Source organism: Phycodurus eques, chromosome 16 (assembly GCF_024500275.1).
Source record: "Phycodurus eques isolate BA_2022a chromosome 16, UOR_Pequ_1.1, whole genome shotgun sequence".
In the NCBI taxonomy this organism is placed as follows: domain Eukaryota; kingdom Metazoa; phylum Chordata; class Actinopteri; order Syngnathiformes; family Syngnathidae; genus Phycodurus; species Phycodurus eques.
The window spans coordinates 5,792,961-5,817,114 of record NC_084540.1 but is presented as its reverse complement, the minus strand read 5'-3'; the positions used below and the strand labels follow the sequence as shown (position 1 = coordinate 5,817,114).

General features: G+C 42.3%; 1 protein-coding gene across 6 annotated transcripts in view; it reads left to right on the top strand.

The window, feature by feature from the left end:
- nbr1b (NBR1 autophagy cargo receptor b) overlaps positions 1-24,154 on the top strand; it is a 73,659-nt gene that overhangs the window by 37,649 nt on the left and 11,856 nt on the right. For 3 of the 6 annotated variants that reach the window (XM_061701547.1, XM_061701549.1, XM_061701546.1), the window contains 9 exons: positions 3,508-3,583; positions 3,753-3,863; positions 6,146-6,286; positions 6,481-6,732; positions 7,379-7,580; positions 8,578-8,823; positions 12,218-12,303; positions 12,411-12,486; positions 13,142-14,331. In XM_061701547.1, the coding sequence (XP_061557531.1) occupies positions 3,508-3,583; positions 3,753-3,863; positions 6,146-6,286; positions 6,481-6,732; positions 7,379-7,580; positions 8,578-8,823; positions 12,218-12,303; positions 12,411-12,486; positions 13,142-13,496 (1,545 nt within the window). In that variant the 3' untranslated portion in view covers positions 13,497-14,331. Of the gene's footprint in view, positions 1-3,507; positions 3,584-3,752; positions 3,864-6,145; positions 6,287-6,480; positions 6,733-7,378; positions 7,581-8,577; positions 8,824-12,217; positions 12,304-12,410; positions 12,487-13,141; positions 14,332-19,456; positions 19,551-24,154 lie in introns of those variants that run through there. The other 3 variants (XM_061701548.1, XM_061701550.1, XM_061701551.1) reach the window with 3 other exon arrangements.

Sequence of the window (24,154 nt, the reverse complement as noted above, 5' to 3'; positions counted from 1 at the left end):
GTCACAAACAGCAAAGAACTCAACAGTTGTGATTACCCTCTCTATTTACTCCCGGTGTTTTTTTCATTGCGGTCAGGCCAGCCGAAACGTTGAAGTCAAGGCAGCCGATTGTGAATAGTGTCCTACCGTAACATGCTACATCGCCGCTAACATAGCCAACTTCAAAATGAAAGCTTCATATATTACTACATTGAACATTAATACCATTTCATGCAATGTGAGTGTTTGGGTGCGGTGAGTGATCTTGCCCATAAAACTGCCGTCTGCAGCATAGGTGTTGTGGTGGCGTTTTATTTGAAAGGTTCGAAGGTGCATACGTCTAACGAGGAGGGAGTTAAGTAAGTTAGCGTCAGAACCAGAGTCAATTAATACAGGTGTATGAATTTCTTGATCAGGAGAGCATAGTGTCACTTTGGGAAGAACCCGTGTAGGGTCTACCTTAATGAAATTCAGACTCACCTCTCCCGTGCCCTTGCTACCGGCACCGGCAACTTTGACATGACAGTTGCTCACGGAATGACCCAACTGACCGCAGTAGAAGCACCGCCCTTCCCTCAGCCGGCGTTGACGTTCCTCAGGGGAGAGACGGAACCTGCCCAGTTGCATGGGTTCATCCGTGGGGACGCTAGTCAGTGGGTTGAGACCGGAACCAGGAGATCTGCCTTGGTTTGGCTGGTCACCGAGGCTCGTCCTCCAAGTGCGCAGTGACGCAGCCCTCCGCCGATCTCCATCCAGCTCGCGATCCAAAAACCTATTGTCAATTTTTACGGCGAGAGCGATGAGAGTGTCCAAGTCGGTCGGCAGGTCTAGCGGGACTAAATAATCCTTGACAGCGGGGGATAGTCCTTGAAAAAAGGCATCGAGTAGCGCCCGATTATTCCAATGACTCTCAGCTGCTAGAATGCAAAACTCAATCGCGTAATCTGACACCCTGCGCTTGCCTTGTTGTAAGGTGACAAGGGAGCGAGCTGCCTCACGATCTGGAGTGGAAAGTTGAAAAATTTGCTCCATAGTCTTTACGAAAAAAGCCCATGAATGACACGCGGTGGAATTGCGTCTCCATTCAGCAGTAGCCCACGCCTCCGCACGACCAGTCAGATGGGAAATGATGAAAGCGATTTTTGCCCGTTCGGTGGCGAAGGCAGCTGCCTGCAGCTCAAAGTGGAGTTCGCACTGTGTGTTGAATGGCTTAATGTTCCCAGAATCTCCAGAGAACCTCTCCGGTCGAGAGAGCTGTGGGCAGACAGCAGCGGAGGTGGCAGGTGCCTGCATGGTGACTGCTTCACATGGAAATACCGTGGCGCTATTGGGTGTGGTGCCAACTGGTTCCTTCTCTTGAATAATTTTCATAAGAAGTTCAAACTGCGAGGCCACCTGTCTCATCATATTGTCCTGATGCCTTGACAGTCCCTCTAGATGAAGGTGGAGGGCAGCATGCTCCTCATCCTGCTTAGAGAAGCGTTGACCCTGCGCTTGAAGGGCTTTGCGCACCGGGTCTGAGTCTGCTGGGTCCATGTTATGGCCAGTTCGTTCTGTCAAGAACGGAACAGAGGATAGGACCCAAAAATGCACGACTCTAAAACAAATGGACAGTTTCCAAAAAGAGAGGTTAAATAGACGGGCATAGGTCGGTTCACAGGCAGGCAATCCAAGAAAGGCAACAGTATCCAAAAACATGAGGCAAAGAGGCAAGGTCGATAATCGGAACAGGGTCAAATCTTACTGTGAGTCTGTGACGTGGAAAAAAGGAATGCTGGAACGCGACGACAAGGCAAAAAGGCAAGGTCGATAATCGGAACAGGGTCAAATCTTACTGTGAGTCTGTGACGTGGAAACAAGGAATGCTGGAACGCGACGACAAGGTACAACGAATTGGCAACGAGCGGGAATGAGACACGAGGTTAAATACAATAGGTAATTAGGGTGAACGAGGCACAGGTGGTGAAGATGCTCACAGGAGCAGGTGTGTGTGAAACAGGGCGGGAAGACAAAACCCGGAACACACACCCATGACAGACTCTGCTTCCTCATGGGAAGGCATGTCGGTGGAATTGAGGAGGTCTTCGAAGTATTCTTCCCACCGACTCACAACGTCCCGAGTCAAGATCAGCAGCGTCCCATCCCCACTATACACAGTGTTGATGGTGCACTGCTTCTCCCTGCTGAGATGCCGGATGGTGGTCCAGAATTTCCTCAAAGCTTTTCAAGTGACAGTCCCCTAGAAATTAGACTCGTGTTTACAACCCCGATTCCAATGAAGTTGGGATGTTGTGTTAAATATAAATAAAAACAGAATATAATGGTTTGCAAATCATGTTCAACCTATATTTAATTGGATACACTCCAAAGATGAGATATTTAATGTTCAAACTGATAAACTTTATTGTTTTTAGCAAATAATCATTAACTTAGAATTTTATGGCTGCAGCATAGGCCAGTCAAGTACCACACTGTTGTAAAACGTGCAGAATGTGATTTGGCATTGTCTTGCTGAAATAACCAGTTGCGTACATGAAAAAGAGGTTGCTTGGATGGCAGCATATCTTTCTCCAAAACCTGTATGTAACTTTCAGCATTAATAGTGCCTTCACAGATGTGTAAGTTACCCATGCCATTGGCACTAACACAGCCCCATACTATCAGAGATGCTGGCTTTTGGACTTTGTGTCCATAACAGTCTGGATGGTTCTTTTCCTCTTTGGCCCGGAGGACACGACGTCAAACATAATTTGAAATGTGGACTCGTTGGACCACAGAATCGTTTTCCACTTTGTATCAGTCCATCTTAAATGAGCTCGGCCTTCTATACAAGCTGTACACTGACTACTCTGTTGAATGCATGTTTCATTTCTATAAAGTATTGTGTATTGTCCCTTGAGAAGATATGATAAAATGATTAAATGAAAGGGGTCTACTTTTGTGAGATACTGTAATTTTACAATTTTTGTCCAATTTATGCCTTTAAAATATTAGTGATACAGAAAATAAAAGTAAGACGCCACTCAAATGAAACCTGCAACCACAGCAAATGGCACAGGATAATTGTACTGGCACAAACAGAAAAATAAGGATAGCCCAAAGCACGATAAAAGATCTGTAAATGACTTGAAATATGCTTGTCGTCTGGTTCCACAATTAAGACAAATTAGTGAAAGACAGATAATTGACTTAAAATAGTAAAACACTAGTTGACCAACAAACCATTAATGTTATGAGGGTCCACTTCTATTTCTACACCAGTTGTTGTGAAATCGATAATGCCACAATGTAAGTCATTTGGAGTTGTATTTATCTTATTTTAAGAACAGTTACCGAATTGAAAGAGCGTACAGTATTTTTCTCCCGACTGTTTCTTGATATGGATCTGAATTCAGGTACCACTTTGTTTTGTACAATAGAAACTAACACTAGATTACAGTTTTACATCGGAAAAGAGCCTCATGAAGTTTGCCTTCTTAGATGTTTCAAAAATTCAACTTTTGGACCTCATTGCTTTTCATCTCTCAGGATCTTCTATCATTTGAGTTGCTGGACATCAACATAGTCCAAGAGTTGGAGAGTGTCCCGAATAACACCCCAGCTGGTAAGAAGAGTTGCCATTAATTTGTGTAGTTGGTTGTTTATGAACATTACTTGTCTTCCAGACAAATACAGCAAACAATCTGTTAACTTTACAGCAATGTAATATTCTCGGAGAGAAACTGAACTGTTTTATCAGATTATCAACCTGCCTCTTTCTCTCTCCCATCCAGACATGACTCCGTGCATCTCCCCTCTTCCTCAAGATGGCCACCAGAAGGAGAAAAGCAGCCCTTCTTTGGGGCTGATCCAAGAAGAGACTGAAATCATCAATAGCATAATGGGTAACTAAAATGGAAGATTTACACTCCCATCTAAATCTATTGGAACCGTGAGGCAAATTGCTTTATTTTTGCTGTACAGTAATCTGAAATCCGCGAAGGAGCCACCAAGTATATATGGTATTATATACCGTAATTTTCTCCTGTATAATGAGCACCCATGTATAATACGCAGCCCCAAGTTTGACCTCAAAATTCTGGAAAACCCTTCTACCTATGTATAATGCATTTTTACAATGCATGATTTTGCTTCTACCCATATGATCAAAACATGAAGTATTATCTGTATTTTGCTAGTTTTTTCAAATAATTATTCTGAAATTAAGCACCTGATTTGAACACGATACTATTTACTTGCTCTTATTTTTAAATTCCCAGTCCTACTTCTATTTAGTAAATGGGAAAACACAAGAGTTGTGTTCATATGTTTGATTACCCAGGCAGAATTTTATTTTCCCCGATACGTATGTGTAATGCGCACTATTGACATTTTACAATTTTTGGGGGGAAAATATGTGCATTATAGCCGAGAAATTATGGTACATATATTTTAAAATTTCATATCTACGCTACATCATCAACAAACAATACAGTGCAGTATATACATCTGAGGTGCAGGTATTATTGTGGTCCAATTGGGGTCGCCATCCACAAATTCTACACCATAGTAACTATACACATCAATATCCTTCCTCAGTTGCTCCTCCACATCCTTAGCGACAGCTATTACCTCACATCGCCTTGTAGTAGTATTGTGGGAGAGTTGCTCTTTTTTAATGGCCTTCATGATCTTTGTTGTTCGGTTTGGTGAATGTTTACTACTGTGCTGCAAGCTGGGCTTTCAAATTATGTACTTTTGTGGTGTTTTTGCAGGAAAATCCCTTTCGTATCTCCTGTGTACCGTTGTAAAATGCAGCTCCAGATTCCATTTCTTTGCCAACACTACCGTTGCATTGCATATCAAACAAACAGGGTTTGAATGAGAATAAACAAAAAAGTAACTTTTCCGCGGCAGGGTGGATGACTGTTTAGCACATCTGCCTCACAGTTCTGAGAACCCAGGTTCAATTCCGGCCTCGCCTGTGTGGAGTTTGCATGTTCTCCCCGTGCCTGCGTGGATTTTTGTCTGGGTATTCCAGTTTCCTCCCAGAGCCCCCCAAAAATATGCATAATAGGTTGATTGGAGACTCTAAATTGCCCATAGGTGTGAGTGTGAATGGTTGTTTGTTTATATGTGCCCTGCGATTGGATGGTGACCAGTTCAGGTTATACCCCGTCTCTCGCCCAAACATAGCTAGGATAGGCTCCAGCACGCCCGCGAGCCTAGTGAGGATAAGCGGTACAGGAAATGGATAGATGGATTACTTTCCTTCCATTCAGGATGAAAATGGTTGGTCTTTTCGGTTCGTTTCCCCTCAGCCATGTTAAAGTATAAGATTGCTTAACCACTCTGACTGCTAGCTGCTACCTACTGTTGACAGCTGTAAACTTCCAGTCACATGTCACGCGCTACGGTAGTTTAAAGGTGACATACTATTTCTTCCTCTTTTTTAAATACTTTTTGTGTATGTTTAAGGGTGCCCAGACAAAGATACACATTTTATATATTTAATCCAAAAATATAACACGTACACCAAAAAACATATTTTTCCCTACACTCCTCACGGTCGACTTGGGATCAGTCCGCGGTCGACCAGTAGAGCATGAACTACTAGTTAGGCACTCTGACCATAAATGCACACGCATTTTCCATTGATACTACATTTAATCAGGGTTCACGTCTGTACGTGTTCCACGAATGCACATTGGTCAGACGGAGAAGACAGAGATGATGCAATGTCCGACCACTGAACGAGAATAGGACTCGGGACGGAGAATTCAGAACACTGGTACAAAAAACGAAGGTTTTTGAGCCATCTGGCTATCTTTATATTCCTTGAAATTTGAATTAATTATAAAAATGGGGATACTGGTGGATCTCCTCACACAAGCGCGAGGAGAAGCAGACTTTCTTTGTTGTTCGTTGCTCTGGCACATGCATGGATGCCGCGCTCAGTCTGTGGTTCAGTCTCCATTTAAAAGAAAGGGTTAGGGTTAACCCTAACCTATTCGGCCTTTGTCGTAGCGGTAGCGTGATAAGTTGAGTGAACCTTTTTAAATGTAATGGACTTTACCGTCACGCCTTTTAACATTCTTAACGGTCATTATAATCAATATTTGTCAAATGTTTGTATGTATTTTTTCATGTACCACACATGTATCTCATGGGGTGGGTTTTGGTGCAGAGGATAGTGGAATACCAGCACAAGAGGAGGGGGAGGAGGACATCAGTGGCACTCAGTTTGTTTGTGAGACTGTGATTCGATCAATGACCTTGGAGGAGGCCCCTGACCAGACCCTGGTGAGAGGATCCTGCTCCGGAGCAGGTAAACGAACACAACAGAAGGCGGCCAGCTCAAAGTCGTCTTTTTGAATTTATTAATATCCTATAAGTTTTAATGTCTGTCAGATGAAATGTTCTCCATTTGTGATGTATTTTGTGTGTAAAGTGCTTGTACTACAGGTAAATTGAGCTGCACTTTTAGCTCACCAGTCTAATTTACATTCTGCTTGCCCACAGTGGTACGTCCGTCAGTTCAGATTGGCTCCTGTGTGAAAAGTGAAGGAGTGAAAACTGAGGATATCTTGGACAGTTCCCACAACCCTTTGAAACCACCAGCTATGCTAGAGTCTTCCCTGCCATCCCCTCTGAAAGCCTCCCTACCAGCTCCTCTGTCGATAGTCCCAGCTGAGGTGGCTGGCCCCAGCTCAGTTCCAATAACGCTCAACATGCCACTGATGCCTTCCACACTGCAGGAGTCCACCACCATAAGTGAGTGGTCAAGGAGAAGTTGCATTGCATTTATACTGATAGATAAAATCGATGAAGGAGATAAAAATATTAACGATCCAAAGATCATTATATTTTGATACAAATTGCTCCAATTAGGCGCAGCCACACACAGTTAATTATGCTACATTTACATAATTTGACTTGAAATTTAACTATAATTAACTTAAAAATCTTTTACCAAACATTTTGATGCCTCCTTCGAGATAAGTTAGAGTACGTTTACAAGACTTAGTAAAAACATTTTTTTTCTCTTATTGATGTTTTGCATGAAAACAACAACATTGTCTCCTTTCACACAGAGGGATTATATAGTACACAATCATGTAGTAGCCATTTTTGCTTCAAAAGTGTATTTTGAATATCCTTCGACATTGTAATTGAAGTTTAAATTTAATGTATTGATTAACTTTAGTGTTGAAGTGTTATCACACCCATCTTGATCCGCAAATTGCCGCATACTGACGTTTGATTAGACTGAACACACATTTCCATGTACCACGTTTTATTTTCAGCTGTCTGTCTAATAATATTGTACTATACAAACAGATTTCTGCAGTTATTCAGGTTTTGATATCCCATGGTTATTTCTATGTCACTTAACCTGGTTTTCAAATTGCTAACACAGGTGAAAGCGAGGTTCCGCACATTGATTGTGCTGGTATGCAATCCAAAAGAAGGGAAAGTGAGAAAGAACCAAAGGTGAAAGATGGTTTGAAAACAAAAGAGGGGGTGAGGAGTCGCTCATCCTCCACCTCCTCAGAGGAATATATCATCATCCTTCCTGACTGTTTTGACACCAGCCGGCCACTGGTGGAGTCCATGTACAGGTATGTTTGATGCAGTAGATCATAACATACTGTTGAATAGGCTGGAAACGTGAGTAGGACTAAATGGAAGAGTCTTTAAATGGTTCAGGTTCTCCCTGGAGGACAGGAGATATTTTGTAACCATTGGAAGTTTTCCATCTCATTGAGTGTCAATGACATATGGGGTGCCCCAAGGGTCAATTCTTGGACCCCTTCTGTTCAGCCTGTTTAGCTATGCAGATGACACACAGTTAGAGAAGTGTAAAAAAGTATGTGCCCCCTTCCTGATTTCTTTTGTCACACTTAAATGTTTCCCATCATCCAACAAATTTAAATATTAGTCAAAGACAAGTAAACACAAAATGCGGTTTTTAAATGAAGGTTTTTATTATTAAGGGAGAAAAGGAATGCAGCTTTTTTTAATGATTATTTGCTAAAAAACAATAAAGTTTATCAGTTTAAACATTAAATATCTTGTCCTTGTAGTGTATTCAATTAAATATAGGTTGAACATGATTTGCAAATCATTGTATTCTGTTTTTATTTATGTTTAACACAACGTCCCAACTTCATTGGAATTGGGGTTGTATTCTTTTGCGCAATTTAAAATGCTTTTAATCATATAAAGCACATTGAGTTACCTTGTGTATGAAATGTGCTATATGAATACATTTGCCCTGCCTTGCCTTGTAGGCCTATTTGAGTGGACATTCCAAAAAATACATCAAAACGGAAATATTTGGTGTAACTTTGCGCGCTCGCGGCCGATCAAGGTACACTCTGAGGCGGCCAGGCGAGTGTGAAACACCGGTCTCTTCCTGAATCTTTTTTTCCAAGTTTAGTGAGCTGGGGTGACATGGGTGGGGAGTGAGTGAGGCTACATTTAAATCTTGCTAGCAGTTTGAAAACAGCATACTGCATATTGAAGCAAAAAGAGTGACCATGGGTATGATACAATTTTAACCACCTAAATAGAAAGTATTTTTGTACTCATCCTCTATTCTTCTATCTGTTGCAGCTCTGCTCTGTCTCAACCTGGTGATATTTCGGATAGTACCCCCGCAGACCCTGAAACCCTTACCTGTGAGCACCCGGGCAGTACCTCCCAGGAAGAGGGCAAGGCGCATGACATCACAGCAGTTTTAGGTACAGGGACATTGGGCAACAGCAGTGCTAACGACATGCTTTGCACATCTCAGACACTAGATGATGAGCCATTGACACCTGAGGTGGTCGCACCACCTACAGCCATCCTTACACCAAGGTCAGTATGTAGGCTGGTATATGGTAGTGTGATGTCCCTTTAATGTGGAGGAAAATATTTCTCTATCGGCATTTTGCTGGTTGAATTGTAATTAAGTTAGAAAAGCTCAATTAGTCAACCAGAGCTTACTTCACAGGAACACCCATGTCTACACAGATGGGTGCAAATGTATCAGTCTTGCTGTGTGAGAAAATTACAGCTGCTGAAATAAGTATTTAACACGTCACCATTTTTCTCACTGAATATACTTCCAAAGGTGCTATTGACCTGAAAATTTCACCAGATGTGGGGAACAACCCAAGTAATCCATACATACAAGGAAAGTAGAACAAATAAGTTCAGAAATTAAGTTTGGTGTAAAAATGTGCAATGACACAGGGAAAAAGTATTGAACACGTGAAGAAAGGCAGGTGCAAAAAGGCATGGAAAGCCAAGACAATGCCCAAAATCTATCAGTAATCAAACAGCAATCCAGCCCCTTGTCAGTGCACTTCATCCTGGAACACCTCGACAGTGCAGGGACCTACGCGAGTATCCTGTATGTGGACTTCAGCTCAGCGTTCAACACCATCATCCCTGAACTCCTCTCATCCAAGCTTCTCCAGCTCAGCATCTCACCTGCCATCTGGCAGTGGATTTACAGCTTCCTGAAGGGCAGGACACAGCAGGTGAGGCTGGGAGAGACCACCTCATCCACACGCAGCATCAGCACTGGGGCGCCCCAAGGTTGTGTCCTCTCTCCGCTGCTCTTCTCTCTCTACACGAACGACTGCACCTCAGCGCACCCGGCTGTCAAACTCCTGAAGTTTGCAGATGACGCCACTGTCATCGGCCTCATTAAGGATGGTGACGAGTCTGCATATCGACAGGAAGTGGAGCGGCTGGAGCTGTGGTGCGGCCGACACAACCTGGAGCTGAACACTCTCAAGACTGTAGAGATGATCGTGGACTTCAGGAGGCATCCTTCGTCACAGCTGCCCCTCACGTTGTCCAGCTGCCTTGTGTCAACCGTCGAGACCTTCAAGTTCCTGGGAATTACAGTCTCTCAGGACCTGAAGTGGGCGACCAACATCAACTCCGTCCTCAAAATGGCCTAGCAGAGGATGTACTTCCTGCAGCTTCTGAGAAAGCACGGCCTGCCACAGGAGCTGCTGAGGCAGTTCTACACAGCGGTCATCGAATCAGTCCTGTGTTCTTCCATCACAGTCTGCTTTGCTGCTGCTACAAAAAAGGACAAACTCTGACTGCCACGGACAATCAAAACTGCTGAAAGGATTGTCGGTACCCCCCTACCCACCCTTGAGGACTTGCACGCTGCCAGAACTAAGACAAGAGCGTGCCAAATCCTCTCGGAACCCTCCACATCCCGGTCACCAGCTCTTCTAGCTCCTTCCCTCAGGTAGGCGCTACCGATCAATGCAAACTAGAACTAGCAGACATTCCAACAGCTTCTTCCACCTAACCAACATGCTGGCAATTTTTTGACTTGAGTTCGTTGTCCCATTTCTGTGGGGCCAATCATACATTACTCGTGCACTCACTGTAGTTGTCTCGCCATGCTGCACTGTTTGCATATACTGGTCATTCATGCCAGAGTAGCATCTGCTCCATTTGCACACTGATTGAGGAGTATCTGCAACATTTGCACAACCAACATTGTCCCAGATGATCGCACTACTCGTCACTTTAAACCGCATACACTCCTTGAAGTCTCGGCGCCCTTTCCACAATGGTCATTGTACTGGACTATTGCAATGTTAGTCATTCGAACTGCTCTAAGTGCTAGAGGACTCTGCCTCTTTTGCACAATTGTCAAAAAAATAAAAACAAATGTACCGGCATTACCAGACAACTAGCAAACCTTTATTGCTCAGTGACTGTTTTAGTCAATGTCTTTATGTCTCAAAAGTGTTCTCTGTCAATTGACTGTCTGTTGTCGTACGAGAGCGGCTCCAACTACCGGAGACAAATTCCTTGTGTGTTTTCTTTTTGACGTACTTGACAAATAAAGATGATTCTGATTCTGATATCAGATGATTCTGTCCTAATTGATGGCCAACAAAAAGGTCTCGTTGCCAAGTTGTGAGTCAAGACACATCTCATGATGGGCAAGACCAAAGAGCTGTCTCAAGACCATCTCAAAGTAATTGTTGCAAAACATAACGATGGCATTGGTTCCAGGCGCATAGCTAAGCTTCTGAATGTTCCAGTGAGCACAATTGGGGCCATAATACGCAAGTGGAAAGCCAATCATACCACCATAAATTTGCCAAGATCAGGTGCTCCTCGCAAGATTTCTGACAGAGGAGTGCAAAGAATAATCAGAAAGGTTGTCCAAGAGCCAAGGACCACCTGTGGAGAGCTTCCAAAAGACCTGAAATTAGCAGGTACTGTTGTCTGTATGCACGCTCATCACACAAGACCCCATTGCTGAAAAAAAAAACATGTCAAAGCCATTTGAAGTTTGTTGAACATTTGGACAAGCCAGTTAAATACTGTGAGAATATAGTCTAATCGGACGAGAGCAAAATTGAACTGTTTGGATGCCATAATGCACACCATGTTTGGAGGAGAAATGGCACTGCACATCACCCTAAAAACACCATACCAACAGTGAAGTTCGGAGGTGGGAACATGATGTTGTGAGGCTGCTTTTCAGCAAACGGTACTGCTAAACTTCACATTATTGAAGGAAGAATGAATGGGCAAATGTACCAAGACATTCTTGACAAAAATCTGCTGCCATCTACGAGGATGACGAAAATGAAACGAGGGTGGACATTTAAGCAGGAAAATGATCCAAAACATACTGCCAAGGAAACTCAATTGGTTTCAAAGAAAAAAAATAAAGCTTCTAGAATGGCCCAGCCAATCACCTGACTTGAATCCAATTGAAAATCTATGGAAAGAACTGAAACTCAAGGTCCATAAAAGAAGTCCACGGAACCTTCAAGATTTGAAGACTGCTTGTGTGGAGGAATGAGCAAAAATCACACCAGAGCAATGCATGCGACTACTTTCTCCATACAGGAGGTGTCTTGAAGCTGTCATTGCAAACAAAGGCTTTTGTACAAAGTATTAAATAAATACCAGCTGGCATGTTCAATACTATTTCCTTGTTTCAGTTCACATTATTACACACAATTTAATTTCTGACCTTATTTGTTCGACTTTCTTTGTATGTATGAATTACTTGGGTTGTTCCCAACATCTGGTGAAATGTTCATGTCAATAGCACCTTTGGAAATATATTTAATGAGAAAAATAGTGACGTGTCAAATACTTATTTCAGCCTCTGTACATTGATTGGATGCGATTGGATGCTGCTTTTGCTATTGCACGAGGGTGGGACTCACTAATTGTATAAATGTGAAATTGTTATTGATATTCACAGTCCAGGGAATACTGGAGAAGCAGCAGGGGACAATGTTGCAGCTAAGGAGGAAACAGACCACTCTGAACTGAATCAAACTGAGGATGGTAATCTTTTTAAATGCAAAATTAGCAGCAGTGAAAGATGAAACTAGCATTCTGATGTAGCTGTACTGTATGTCAAGGTTCATGCAACATGTAATAATGTCTCTCAGCTTCAGGTGGTGAAAAGAAACAGTCAGCCTCCAAAGCCACTGCAGACACTGAAGTAGACTGCTCTGAGGATCCCAGGTCAGAAGAAAATACACATTTATACCAGTACAGAGGACTGGATAGGGATTGGGCCGGACCGCGAATAGCGAAAATCTGCGGATAATTGACGGCCATTATAATTGCATTGAAAAACATAAAATAACCCAAAACATTCTTGAAAAAGTGGGAATAAAAGTTAAAACAATAACGAAAAGAAAATTGGAAAACATTTTTAAAGATCTGAAGATAGGTAAATCCACGGGTGCCGGTTTGCGAGTATACAGTACATTGTATTGTGCGCTTGTATGGATTTTTTTTATTTTATTATTATTATTATTTATCTTGTTGTACGTTGTATTGCTGTTGTGACAAAAAATAAAAAAAAGTGATTCACCTTATATTAAAGGAGACATACACACGTGGACAAAGTTGTTGTTACCCCTCTGTTAATGAAAGAAAAACCCACAGTGGTCACAGAAAGAACTTGAATCTGGCAAAAGTAATAATAAATTGAAAAATTACTAAATTAACCAATTAAAATCAAACATCGCTTTTGAATTGTGGTTCAACAGAATATATATATTTTTTTAAAAACTCATGAAACAGGGTTGACAAAAATGGCGGTACCCCTAGAAAAGATTTAAAATAATTTGACCACAGGGACATGTTCAAACAAGGTGTGTCCTCTATTTAGCATCACAGGTGTCTTAGGTTTCCCTTGCGGATGCGGGTCACCGGGGCCCCCCTCTGGAGCCAAGCCTGGAGGTGGGGTTCGAAGGCGAGCGCCTGCTGGCTGGGGCTGCACCCATAGGGCCCGGCCGGCACAGCCCGAAAGAGTAACGTGGGTCCCCCTTCCCAATGGCTCACCACCTGTGGGAGGGGCCATAGGGGTCGGGTGCAGTGTGAGCTGGGCGGTGGCCGAAGGCGCGGACCTTGACGATCCGATCCTCGGCTACAGAAACTGTCTCTACGGACGTGGAATCTCACCTCTCTGGCAGGGAAGGAGCCCGACCTGGTGTGGGAGGTTGAGAAGTTCCGACTACTTATAGTCGGGCCCGCCTCCCCACACAGCTTGGGCTCTGGTACCAGTCCTCTTGAGAGGAGTTGGAATATTTTCCACTCTGGAGTTGCCCATGGTGAGAGGCGCCGAGCAGGTTTGGGTATACTTATTGCCCTCCAACTTGGCGCCTGTAGTTTGGGGTTCACCCCGGTGGACGAGAGGGTAGCCTCCCTCCGCCTGAGGGTGGGTGACTGTTGTTTGTGCCGATGCACCAAACAGCAGGTCAGCGTACTCACCCTTTTGGGGGTACTCAGTCCTTGGAGGGGGTGCTGGAGAGCGCTCCTGCTGGGGACTCCATCGTTCTGCTGGGGGACTTCAATGTTCACGTGGGCAGTGACAGTGAAACCTGGAATGGCGTGATTGGGAGGAATGCCCCCCCGATCAGAACTCGAGTGGTGTTCTGTTATTGGACTTCTGTGCTCACCACGGATTGTCCATAATGAACACCATGTTCAAGCATAAGGGTGTCCACACGTGCAGTTGGCACCAGGACACCCTAGGTTGCCGTTCGATGATCGATTTTGTGGTCGTGTCATCGGACTTGTGGCCGCATGTCTTGGACACTCGGTGAAGAGAGGGGCGGAACTGAACTGATCACCACCTGGTTGAAGAAAATGGATGATGGATGGATGGATGATGACTGAACAAAAACCATCATTAATTTATTTATGGTTATTTTTTGTTTCATTTCATTGTTTTAATGTTGTTTCATTTCATTGTTTTAATGTTGTTTCATTTCATTGTTTTAATGATAATGCATTGCTGAAATGCTTGATTGTTTAGTTTGAATCTCATTAAAATAAAATGAAATGTGTTTCGCCTGCCCCTTCATGTTTTCTTTAAAGAATTGTACACATTTTACAAATTCTGCCTGGGTAATTAAACATATGAGCACAAGTGTGTGTTTTCTCATTTACTAAATAAAAGTAGGGCTGTGAATTTCAAAATAAGATCAAGTAAATAAAAAAGAAAGTATTACGTGTTCAAATAAAGTGCTTAACTTCAGAATAATTGTTTGAGAAAAGCTAACACAATACAGATCATACTTCATGTTTTGATCATATGGGTCGAAGAAAAATCATGCATTGTAAAAATGTATTACACATAGGTAGACGGGTTTTCCAGAATTTTGAGGTCCTCTTTGGGGGTGCGTATTATACATGGGTACGCATTATACACGATAAATTATGGTATATTTTTATTTATTATTACTTTTGTCAGATTCAAGTTATTTCTGTGACCACTCTGGAATTTTCTTTCTTTAACTGGGGGGCAAGAATGCATTTTCCTCAAATTTAAATCAGTTCCCATGTGCTTTGTTAACATGTCAATGGCACGCTTTCTTCAGAATACCACAAATATCAAGTTACCATGACGAGCAGGGGCAGAGCCAATTGAGTGTTTTAAAAAAAAGAAAAAGCCAATCCATCCATCCATTTTCTGAGCCGCTTCTCCTCACTAGGGTCGCGGGTAAAAAAAAAAAAAAGCCAATGCCTATGAAAACAAACATTTTCAGACTGTGGAGGCAGCCCCTCAAAACACAAATACGCCCCACGCCGAGACGTTATCAACTTTTCAGAACATTCAGGTACAGTGGTGCCTTGCGATACGAGTGACCCGACTTACCAGTTTTTCAAAATACCAGACACCATTTGGCCTAACCCTTCAAAGGAGTTGATATTGAACACAAATGGTGCAGCAACACATTTAGACAGTCAGTGTAACTGTACTCAGAGTCATATATTATTTAGATGGTGCTGAGACATGCTGAGAGGAGCTATGATGTACAATTCCAATAAAGTTGGGACGCTGTGTTAAACCTAAATAAAAACAGAATACATCCAACCATTTTCCACCGCTTATCCGGGTCGGGTCGCGGGCACAGTAGCTTTAGCAGGGACGCCTAGACTTCCCTCTCCCCAGCCACTTCATCCAGCTCTTCCAGGGGGATCCCGAGGCGTTCCCAGGCCAGCCGAAGGACGTAGTCTCTCCAGCGTGTCCTGGGTCGTCCCCGGGGTCTCCTCCGGAACACCTCACCAGGGAGGCGTCCGGGAGGCATCTGAATCAGATTCCCCAGCCACCTCATCTGGCTCCTCTCAATGCGAAGGAGCAGCGGCGCTACTCTGAGATCCTCCCGGATGACCGAGCTTCTCACCCTATCTCTAAGGGAGAGCCCGGACACTCTGTGGAGGAAACTCATTTCGGCCGCTTGTATACGGGATCCTGTTCTTTCGGTCACGACCCACAGCTCATGACCATAGGTGAGGGTAGGAACGAAGATCGACCGGTAAATTGAGAGCTTCGCCTTTTGGCTTAGCTCCTTCTTTACCACAACGGACCGATACAAAGTCCACATCACTGCAGACGCTGCACCGATCCGCCTGTCGATCTCCCGTTCCATTCTTCCCTCACTCGTGAACAAGACCCCAAGATACTTGAACTCCTCCACTTGGGGGTGGATCTCATCCCCGACCTGGAGAGGGCATGCCACCCTTTTCCGACTGAGGACCATGGTCTCAGATTTGGAGGACTCAGCACCTCCAAAACAGAATACAAGGATTTGCAAATCATGTTCAACCTATATTTAATTGAATACACTACAAAGACAAGATATTTATTGTTCAAACTGATACACTTTATTGTTTTTAGCAAATAATCATTAACTTGGAATTTTATGGCTGCAACAGGTTCCAAAAAAGCTGGGACAGGGTCATGTTTACCACTGTGTTACATCACCTTTTCTTTTAACAACATTCAATAAACGTTTGGGAACTGAGGACACTAATTGTTGAAGCTTTGTAGGTGGAATTCTTTCCCATTCTTGTTTGATGTACAGCTTCAGCTGTTCAACAGTCCGGGGTCTCTGTTGTCGTATTTTACGCTTCACAATGCGCCACACATTTTCAATGTGAGACAGGTCTGGACTGCAGGCAGGCCAGTCTAGTACCCGCAGTCTTTTACTACAAAGCCATGCTGTTGTAACACGTACAGAATGTGGTTTGGCATTGTCTCGCTGAAATAACCAGGGGCGTCCATGAAAAAGAAAAGACGTTGCTTGGATGGCAGTATATCTTTCTCCAAAACCTGTATGTAACTTTCAGCATTAATAGTGCCTTCACAGATGTGTAAGTTACCCAATGCCATTGGCGCTAACACAGCCCCATACCATCACAGATGCTGGCTTTTGAACTTTGCGTCCATAACAGTCTTGATTGTTCTTTTCGTCTTTGGCGCGGAGGACACGACTTCCACAATTTCCAAAAACAATTTGAAATGTGGACTTGGACCACAGAACAGTTTTCCACTGTGCATCGTTCCATCTTTGATGAGCTCTGGCCCAGAGAAGCGTTTCTGGGTGTTGTTGATAAATGGCTTTTGCTTTGCATCATAGAGTTTCAAGTTGCACTTACGGATGTAGCGCCGAACTGTATTTACTGACATTGGTTTTCTGAAGTGGCGGCACGGTGGGCGACTGGTTAGAGCGTCAGCCTCACAGTTCTGAGGACCCGGGTTCAATCCCCGGTCCCGCCTGTGTGGAGTTTGCATGTTCTACCCGTGCCTGCGTGGGTTTTCTCCGGGCACTCCGGTTTCCTCCCACATCCCAAAAACATGCATTAATTGGAGACTCTAAATTGCCCGTAGGTGTGAATGTGAGTGTGAATGGTTGTTTGTTTGTATGTGCCCTGCGATTGGCTGGCAACCAGTTCAGGGTGTACCCTGCCTCCTGCCCGATGACAGCTGGGATAGGCTCCAGCACGCCCGCGACCCTAGTGAGGAGAAGCGGCTCAGAAAATGGATGGATGGATGGGTTTTCTGAAGTGTTCCTGAGCCCATGTGGTGATATCATTTACACATTGATGTCGGTTTTTGATGCAGTGCCGCCTGAGGGATCGAAGGTCACTGGCATTCAATGTTGCCGCTTAAATGCACTTATTTCTCCAGATTCTCTGAACATTTTGATTATATTATGGACCATAGATGATGAAATTCCTAAATTTCTTGCAATTGTACGTTGAGGAACATTGTCCTTAAACTGTTCGACTATTTTCCCACGCACTTGTTCACAAGGAGTTGAACCTCTCCCCATCTATGCTTGTGAATGACTGAGCAATTCAGGGAAGCTCCTTTTATACCCAATCATGGGACCCACCTGTTCCCAATTAGCCTGTTCACCTGTGGGATGTTACTAACAGGTGTTTGATGAGCATACCTCAACTGTCTTTTTTGCCACCTGTGCCAGCTTTTTTGGAACGTGTTGCAACCATAAAATTCTAAGCTAATGATTATTTGCTAAAAACAATAAAGTTTATCAGTTTGGACATTGAATATCTTGTCTTTGTAGTGCATTCAATTAAATATAGGTTGAACATGATTTGTAAATCATTGTATTCTGTTTTTTATTTGTTTAAGACAACGTCCCAACTTGATTGGAATAGGGGTTGTATATACTGTACAGTACACTTAAGTATATCTGTCTAGCTCTATTATACTGCCCCCAGGTGGCCAAGGTGGGCAGAAGCACAATGTGCATTGAATTGAAAGCAAAAGTGTGACAAAAACTGTTCTTCTTAATTCGTCGTCATCACTGTATGTTTTTATAAATTGCAATTTTATAGATGGCTATTTTCTCATTAAAAACACACCAAAAGCAAAATGTTTTTGTTGTTGTTGTTTTTGGGAGACTGGAATGGATTTATGGCATTTCCATTCATTTCAAAGGGGAAGATTATTTGAGAGAGGAAATATTTGAGTTCGGAGCGTGGTCATGGAACAAATGAAACTCGTATTTCAAGGCACTACTCTATGTGCCGCTTATCAGAAGCCAACACTGTGCATCCAACAAAATTCACTGCAGCTGTGCTTACGTTTTGGCTTTGACAGTGTGTCAGACAGTGTAGTCCAGACGTTAAAGTGGAGAATCTTCGCCCAGCCTAGTTGCCAAGTCATGGCCGAAGAAACTGGATATGGGGGGGGTTTTATATAAATTAGCCCCACTGTGTGGCAATATTCAGAGCTACTTGATCACACATTTCCATAATAGGTAAGCCCCACAGATCTACGTCATTGTTTAATTTCAAACATAATGGTTGGGCAGGCACGCCAGAGACCCATATAATTGTTTCCAAGCAATGAAAACATATTCCATTATATCTCCCCTTTAAAGGGGACCTAAACTACATGTCAAAAACTTCCTGTTATATTGTTAAATATGCATAACTTCTTTATCTGATGTTGTTTACTTAAACCTATGAAGTATTTATTCAAAGAAAAACAAATATTTTAAAACACTGCATTTACTCACCTATAGGGGCCGCCATTTTATGTCAATACGTGTGCAAATGTGAGATGTAGCTGCCCCTCCTGGCGGAAGGGAGAAAATGACATCACAGTTAATCAACAGCTTGTTACCTTACATTTGAGCAAGGCTAGTTTGTTAAAAATGGATCGGTAGGAATTGCAACTGTCAGACTGTCAGCATTAAAGTGTGCAGATTCATTTTCGCCTATTAAACTGCCTTGGAAAAGTAGTCTGCCAGCTGGTGAGAGCCTACCAGGCACTCGACTAGCAGATAGCTGCTAGCCACTAACTCCAATGAGCTAGCGCCATATTCTCCCATGTCATCAATAACAGCATGATAAAGTAGCCATTTTTAAAGTGTGTTAGTGATGGAACATGATTTTGGGCTGGTGTTGTGTTGATATTGGTGACAACAGTATATAATAAGAAAATGTGTTTGTTGTTTTCACCATTGCCTTACGGATTAATTATGCTGGAACTCATCTTCCGTACTGCTTATCCTCACTAGGGTCGCGGGCGTCATTTGTTCGCATCATTCAGCCTCTAAAGCTAAGCACGACGGTCTAAATGTTACAAAGAGTTGCACCCTTGAAATACAAAGAATTTATTTTGTCTGTATTTGGGCTTTATATTTTTGTTGTCTCTCCTCAGACACCCAAGTGTCACCAGTGACCTGGTTAAAGGAGCTCTGTCAGTAGCTGCTTCTGCCTACAAAGCTTTGTTTACTGGACATGGCCCGACACAGGTTTGCTTGAACGTTCCTGCGTGCTTTTCTTAATTCCATATTTCTGCCAAAGTAAATGTAAGTAGATGGAAAAATGCAAACATTTTAGACATGCCAGACTTTTTTATAGTTTTGACTAATTGTCCATTACAGCCCTGTAACAGCGGGTCTGGACTGGCTCTTTATCAAAGGGGATCTGAGCTTCTACCTCTAAAGTTACTGGGAGACAATAAGGGCTATATTTTTGTCAATCAAACATCCAGGATTTTTTAATATTAATCAATAAGCTGGTTCAGTTAAAGGTCAATTTTAATTTTTATTTATTATACTTATTAGTGTCCTCAAGAGGAAATTCAACTCACACTTTAATGTATACTTTGTGCTGTACATCACACAGAGAACCAGAAAACACATGCAGGCATTCAAAGTGCGATTCAGAGTGAAAGAGTTGCACAAAGAGTGGTGCCCCACTTTAGCTGGGGTGGTGGGGACCATAGATTGACATGGCATCACACAGAGGCTGAAATCTGATTGGACAAAAAAGAAAAAATTAACGTCCACGAACTAAAAAGAGAATAGGCTTTTGGTGAAGAAATCATACAATTTAATTGAACAAATATTAAAATGTAAGTTGTAAATGTAGGTCTTAGCTTCTGATATTGTTTACACCAGCAGAGGACTTGCTGACCTTGACTGCTCACCACCGGTTTTAATTACATACGTTTTAATGATCGAAGCACATTTTCACCCTTATTTGGAGTCTGTCACTCTTATGAATCTTGAATTAGCGTTTAATGTTTTGTGCTGAAAGGAAGAGGAGCCGTTCGTCTAGTGATGAAAAGGCTCTCTAAAGTTGAAATGGGGTAGATTTTCTAAAACTGACTGTTCCCCCTCATTGCATGTGTACACAGGCGGGTTTCACAAGTTTCGTATCCGATGCCAATAACAAACCTGTGTTGTACTTGTTCCTCTTGTTTATGCACCTAGCGTTGGTGACATACGTGAGGAAATATGGTTTTGTCAGTTGTTAATTTTAACTTCCACCCATTGTTGCTTCAGAATCCGTAATTTGGGTTCCTCCAAGAAAACGTTAGAGAACGAAGGATAGCTTCCAATAATTTGTGAAAGTTGGTGGAAAATTATGTGACAAATTTAAAGAACCTACAGTAATTTGTCGTGTATAATGCGCACCCATGTATAATACGCACCCCCTAAGTTGAACTCAAAATTCTGGAAATTCTACATATGTGTAATGCATTTTTACAATGCATGATTTTGCTTCTACCCATATGATCAAAACATGATTATCTGTATTTTTTCTTTCAAAGAATTATGCTGAAGTTTAGCACTTTATTTTAACATGTAACACTTTTTTATTTACTTGCTCTTATTTTGAAATTCACAGCCCTACTTTTAGTTAGTAAATGAGAAAACACACAGTTGTGCTCATATATTTGATTACCCAGGCAGAATTTGTAAGATGGGCGCAATTCTTTAAATAAAAAATTAAGGGCCAGGCGATACACATGTAATTTTATTTTGATAGGATTCAAATTAAACTGTCAAGCATTTCAGAAAAGCATTATCATTAAACGATGATAGCTGGGATAGGCTCCAGCACGCCCGCGACCCTAGTGAGGAGTAGTGGCTCAGAAAATGGATGGATGGAAAACATAACCATAAATAAATTAATGATGGTTGTTGTTCAGTTAGTAGTCTTATTTATATATAAAACATAAATAAATGAATAAATATTTCACAAATTCTGCCAGGGTGTGTAAACTTATGACCACAACGGTACATATATGCAGTCATACGTACCCCTGTCATATTGGAATGAAACTGTAGGCTACACTTGTTTCATAACCTATAGGTGGCGGTGGTATATTAGAATCAGAATAATATTCATTTGCCAAGTACGTCCAAAAAACACACAAGGAATTTGTCTCCGGTAGTTGGAGCCGCTCAAGTACGACAACAGACAGTCAATTGACAGAGTGCAAGTGTACACCTTTTTCATAACCTCTAGGTGGTGGTGGCATATTGGAATGAAAGTGTACAGCTTTTTCATAAACTCTAGATGGCGGCATACATTTATAAAATGTGAATTTCATTTCATTTTTTTTTATTTCACCTTATACCTATGTATAATGCGCACTATTGACTTTTGACAATTTTATGGGGGGGGAAATGCGCATTATACACGAGGAATTACGGTATGTGGTCTTTATGGTCCATATTGCATCAACAAATTCTCTTTATGTATTTTTTGATCAAGAAAAGGAAACTGGCAGTCATTTCTAATAATATGAATAATTATTTAAGCAATTATTAAATAACAAATTTAACTTGAAATGCCCCTTTTTCATCTCCAAAATCGACACTCCCCCGTGTCTTGGTGTGACGTAGAGGGCAGAATCGGAGACCATATTCACTGCATCGCTAATGTGGAAGAAGGAATGTACTATACTATAAAATGGCAGTAATTACTCATATTTTATATATTGTCGCTGTCGGGTGGAATCCCCCCACCTTGAAAATGACAACTTTGTGGGAAAAAAAACCAAAACAAACAAAAAAATATATATTATATAGATATATTGTAGCTGTCGAGTGGAACTTTTCAGGAAATTAAAAAAAGAAAAAAAGGACAGCTTACTTGAGTTTCCAAACACCGACCTTGTTCAAATAAAAATTTTCAGAGGTGTACGTCGGCATAAATAGGAATGTACTTGTACATTTTGGTGAAAGTTTTGGCTTAACGCTTTAGACCAGGATATCGTTACCTTCATCGTTATGACACAGCCAGCCAAAGTTTGCATATGTCACACATTGTCTCCTACAGAAATGCATTGTGATGTGTAGGAACTGTATTGGGACGTCTTAGAGGAATTTGTGGTAGAATGAATACAAGACTGAGCTGACAAAAAACATGGATAAATACGGAAATGACTCTGCAAAGCATTTCCTCATATGGTAGTGGTGTGGAAAAAGTGTTTCCCTCCTTCCTGATTTATTATTTTTTGCATGTTTGTCACACTTAAGTGTTTCCCATCATCAAACCAATTTAAATATTAGTCATAGACAACACAAGTAAACACAAATTGAAGTTTTAAATGTAGGTTTTTATTATTGGGGGGGGAGGGGAGGGCCTTCATGGCCCTGTGTGAAAAAGACCTAAACCTATTAACTGGTTGGGCCACCCTGAGCAGCTACAACTGCAATCAAGCATTTGCGATAACTTGCAATGAGTCTCTTACAGCACTGTGGAGGAATTGTGGCCCACTCATCTTTGCAGAATTGTTGTAATTCAGCCAAATTGGAGGTTTTTTGAACATGAACTTCCTTTTTAAGGTCATGCCACAGCATCTCAATAGGATTCAGGTGAGGACTTTGACTAGGCCATTGCAAATTTTACATTTTGCTTTTCTTCAGCGATTCAGGGGTGGACTTGCTAGTGTGTTTTGGATCATTGTCCTGCTACAGAACCCAAGTAAGTTTCAGCTTGAGATCACAAACAGATGGGTGGACATTCGCCTTCAGGATTCCTTTGGTATGCAGCAGAATTCATGGTTCCATTTATCGTAGCAATTTGTTTGATGATGGGAAACATTTAAGTGTGACAAAAAATAAAAAATAAAATAAAAAATCAGGAGGTGGGCAAACACTTTTACATCACTGTGGGATGCTCGACTTTGCTAATGTGGAAACGTGTTAATAAAATCATAAATACTGGGCAGATTGTCCTGATTATTGGGAGAAATTTAGGTGCGGATGAATAGGAATACTTGTAAATTTTGGTGATGATGGGCCAGCGTTTTTTTTTTTTTTAATAATGCGATGTAACGTTTTTGGCTGGGAGATCGCTGCAATGCTACCTTTTCCATGACAGAGCTTGATTGCTGCTTGGTTCACTGCTGTATAATGGTTCTTTACGTGAGTAGAACACAAGATAATAGCAACAATTCGCTTTTCATGATTGGCTTACAGTTGCCAAATGTGGAATCGACTGGCCATTTTGACCTTTAAAATAACAGGCCTAACTTCAAGTACCAGGTAAGACTCCAAAAATGTCTTGTAAAGTCAGACAATGAATGAATTAATAAATAAATAAAATCGTGAAGTATGTGAAACCAGGCTTCACAATAGTAAAAAAAAAAAAAAAAAGGAGATGTTCTTTCAGCTCGCAAACGCTGTGGGCGTGTTGCTGAATGCTCTGAAAACCCCACCTCCCCAGAACTTTCAGTTGTCAATCAAATATGTGCCTTCTCTCACGGCTCGTAAGCCGGGAGAGGAGAATTCCCAGCAACGCACATTGCACATGCTCTCGCGGGTTACAGAGAAGCAACCTCTTAGCCCCGGCGTAATGACCAGCAGCCACTCTGCCGAGGCAATTTTCCCTCCTTTCCCTCTGCTGAAAACCAGCGTGACAATGCGCTGCTGTGGCTGTCGATGGGGGCAACATAAGCGGCAAAGGCAGCGTGACTCGCACCGGTCCTCTTGAATGAATTTTTTCCCTTCTCCTCACCTCACGAGTCGCGGCCGCCAATGTGTGGCTGTCGATCCTAACGCTGTTTCACAGGACCTCCGGCGGCAACTCCAACCGCTGGCAAGAGCCCGTGGGG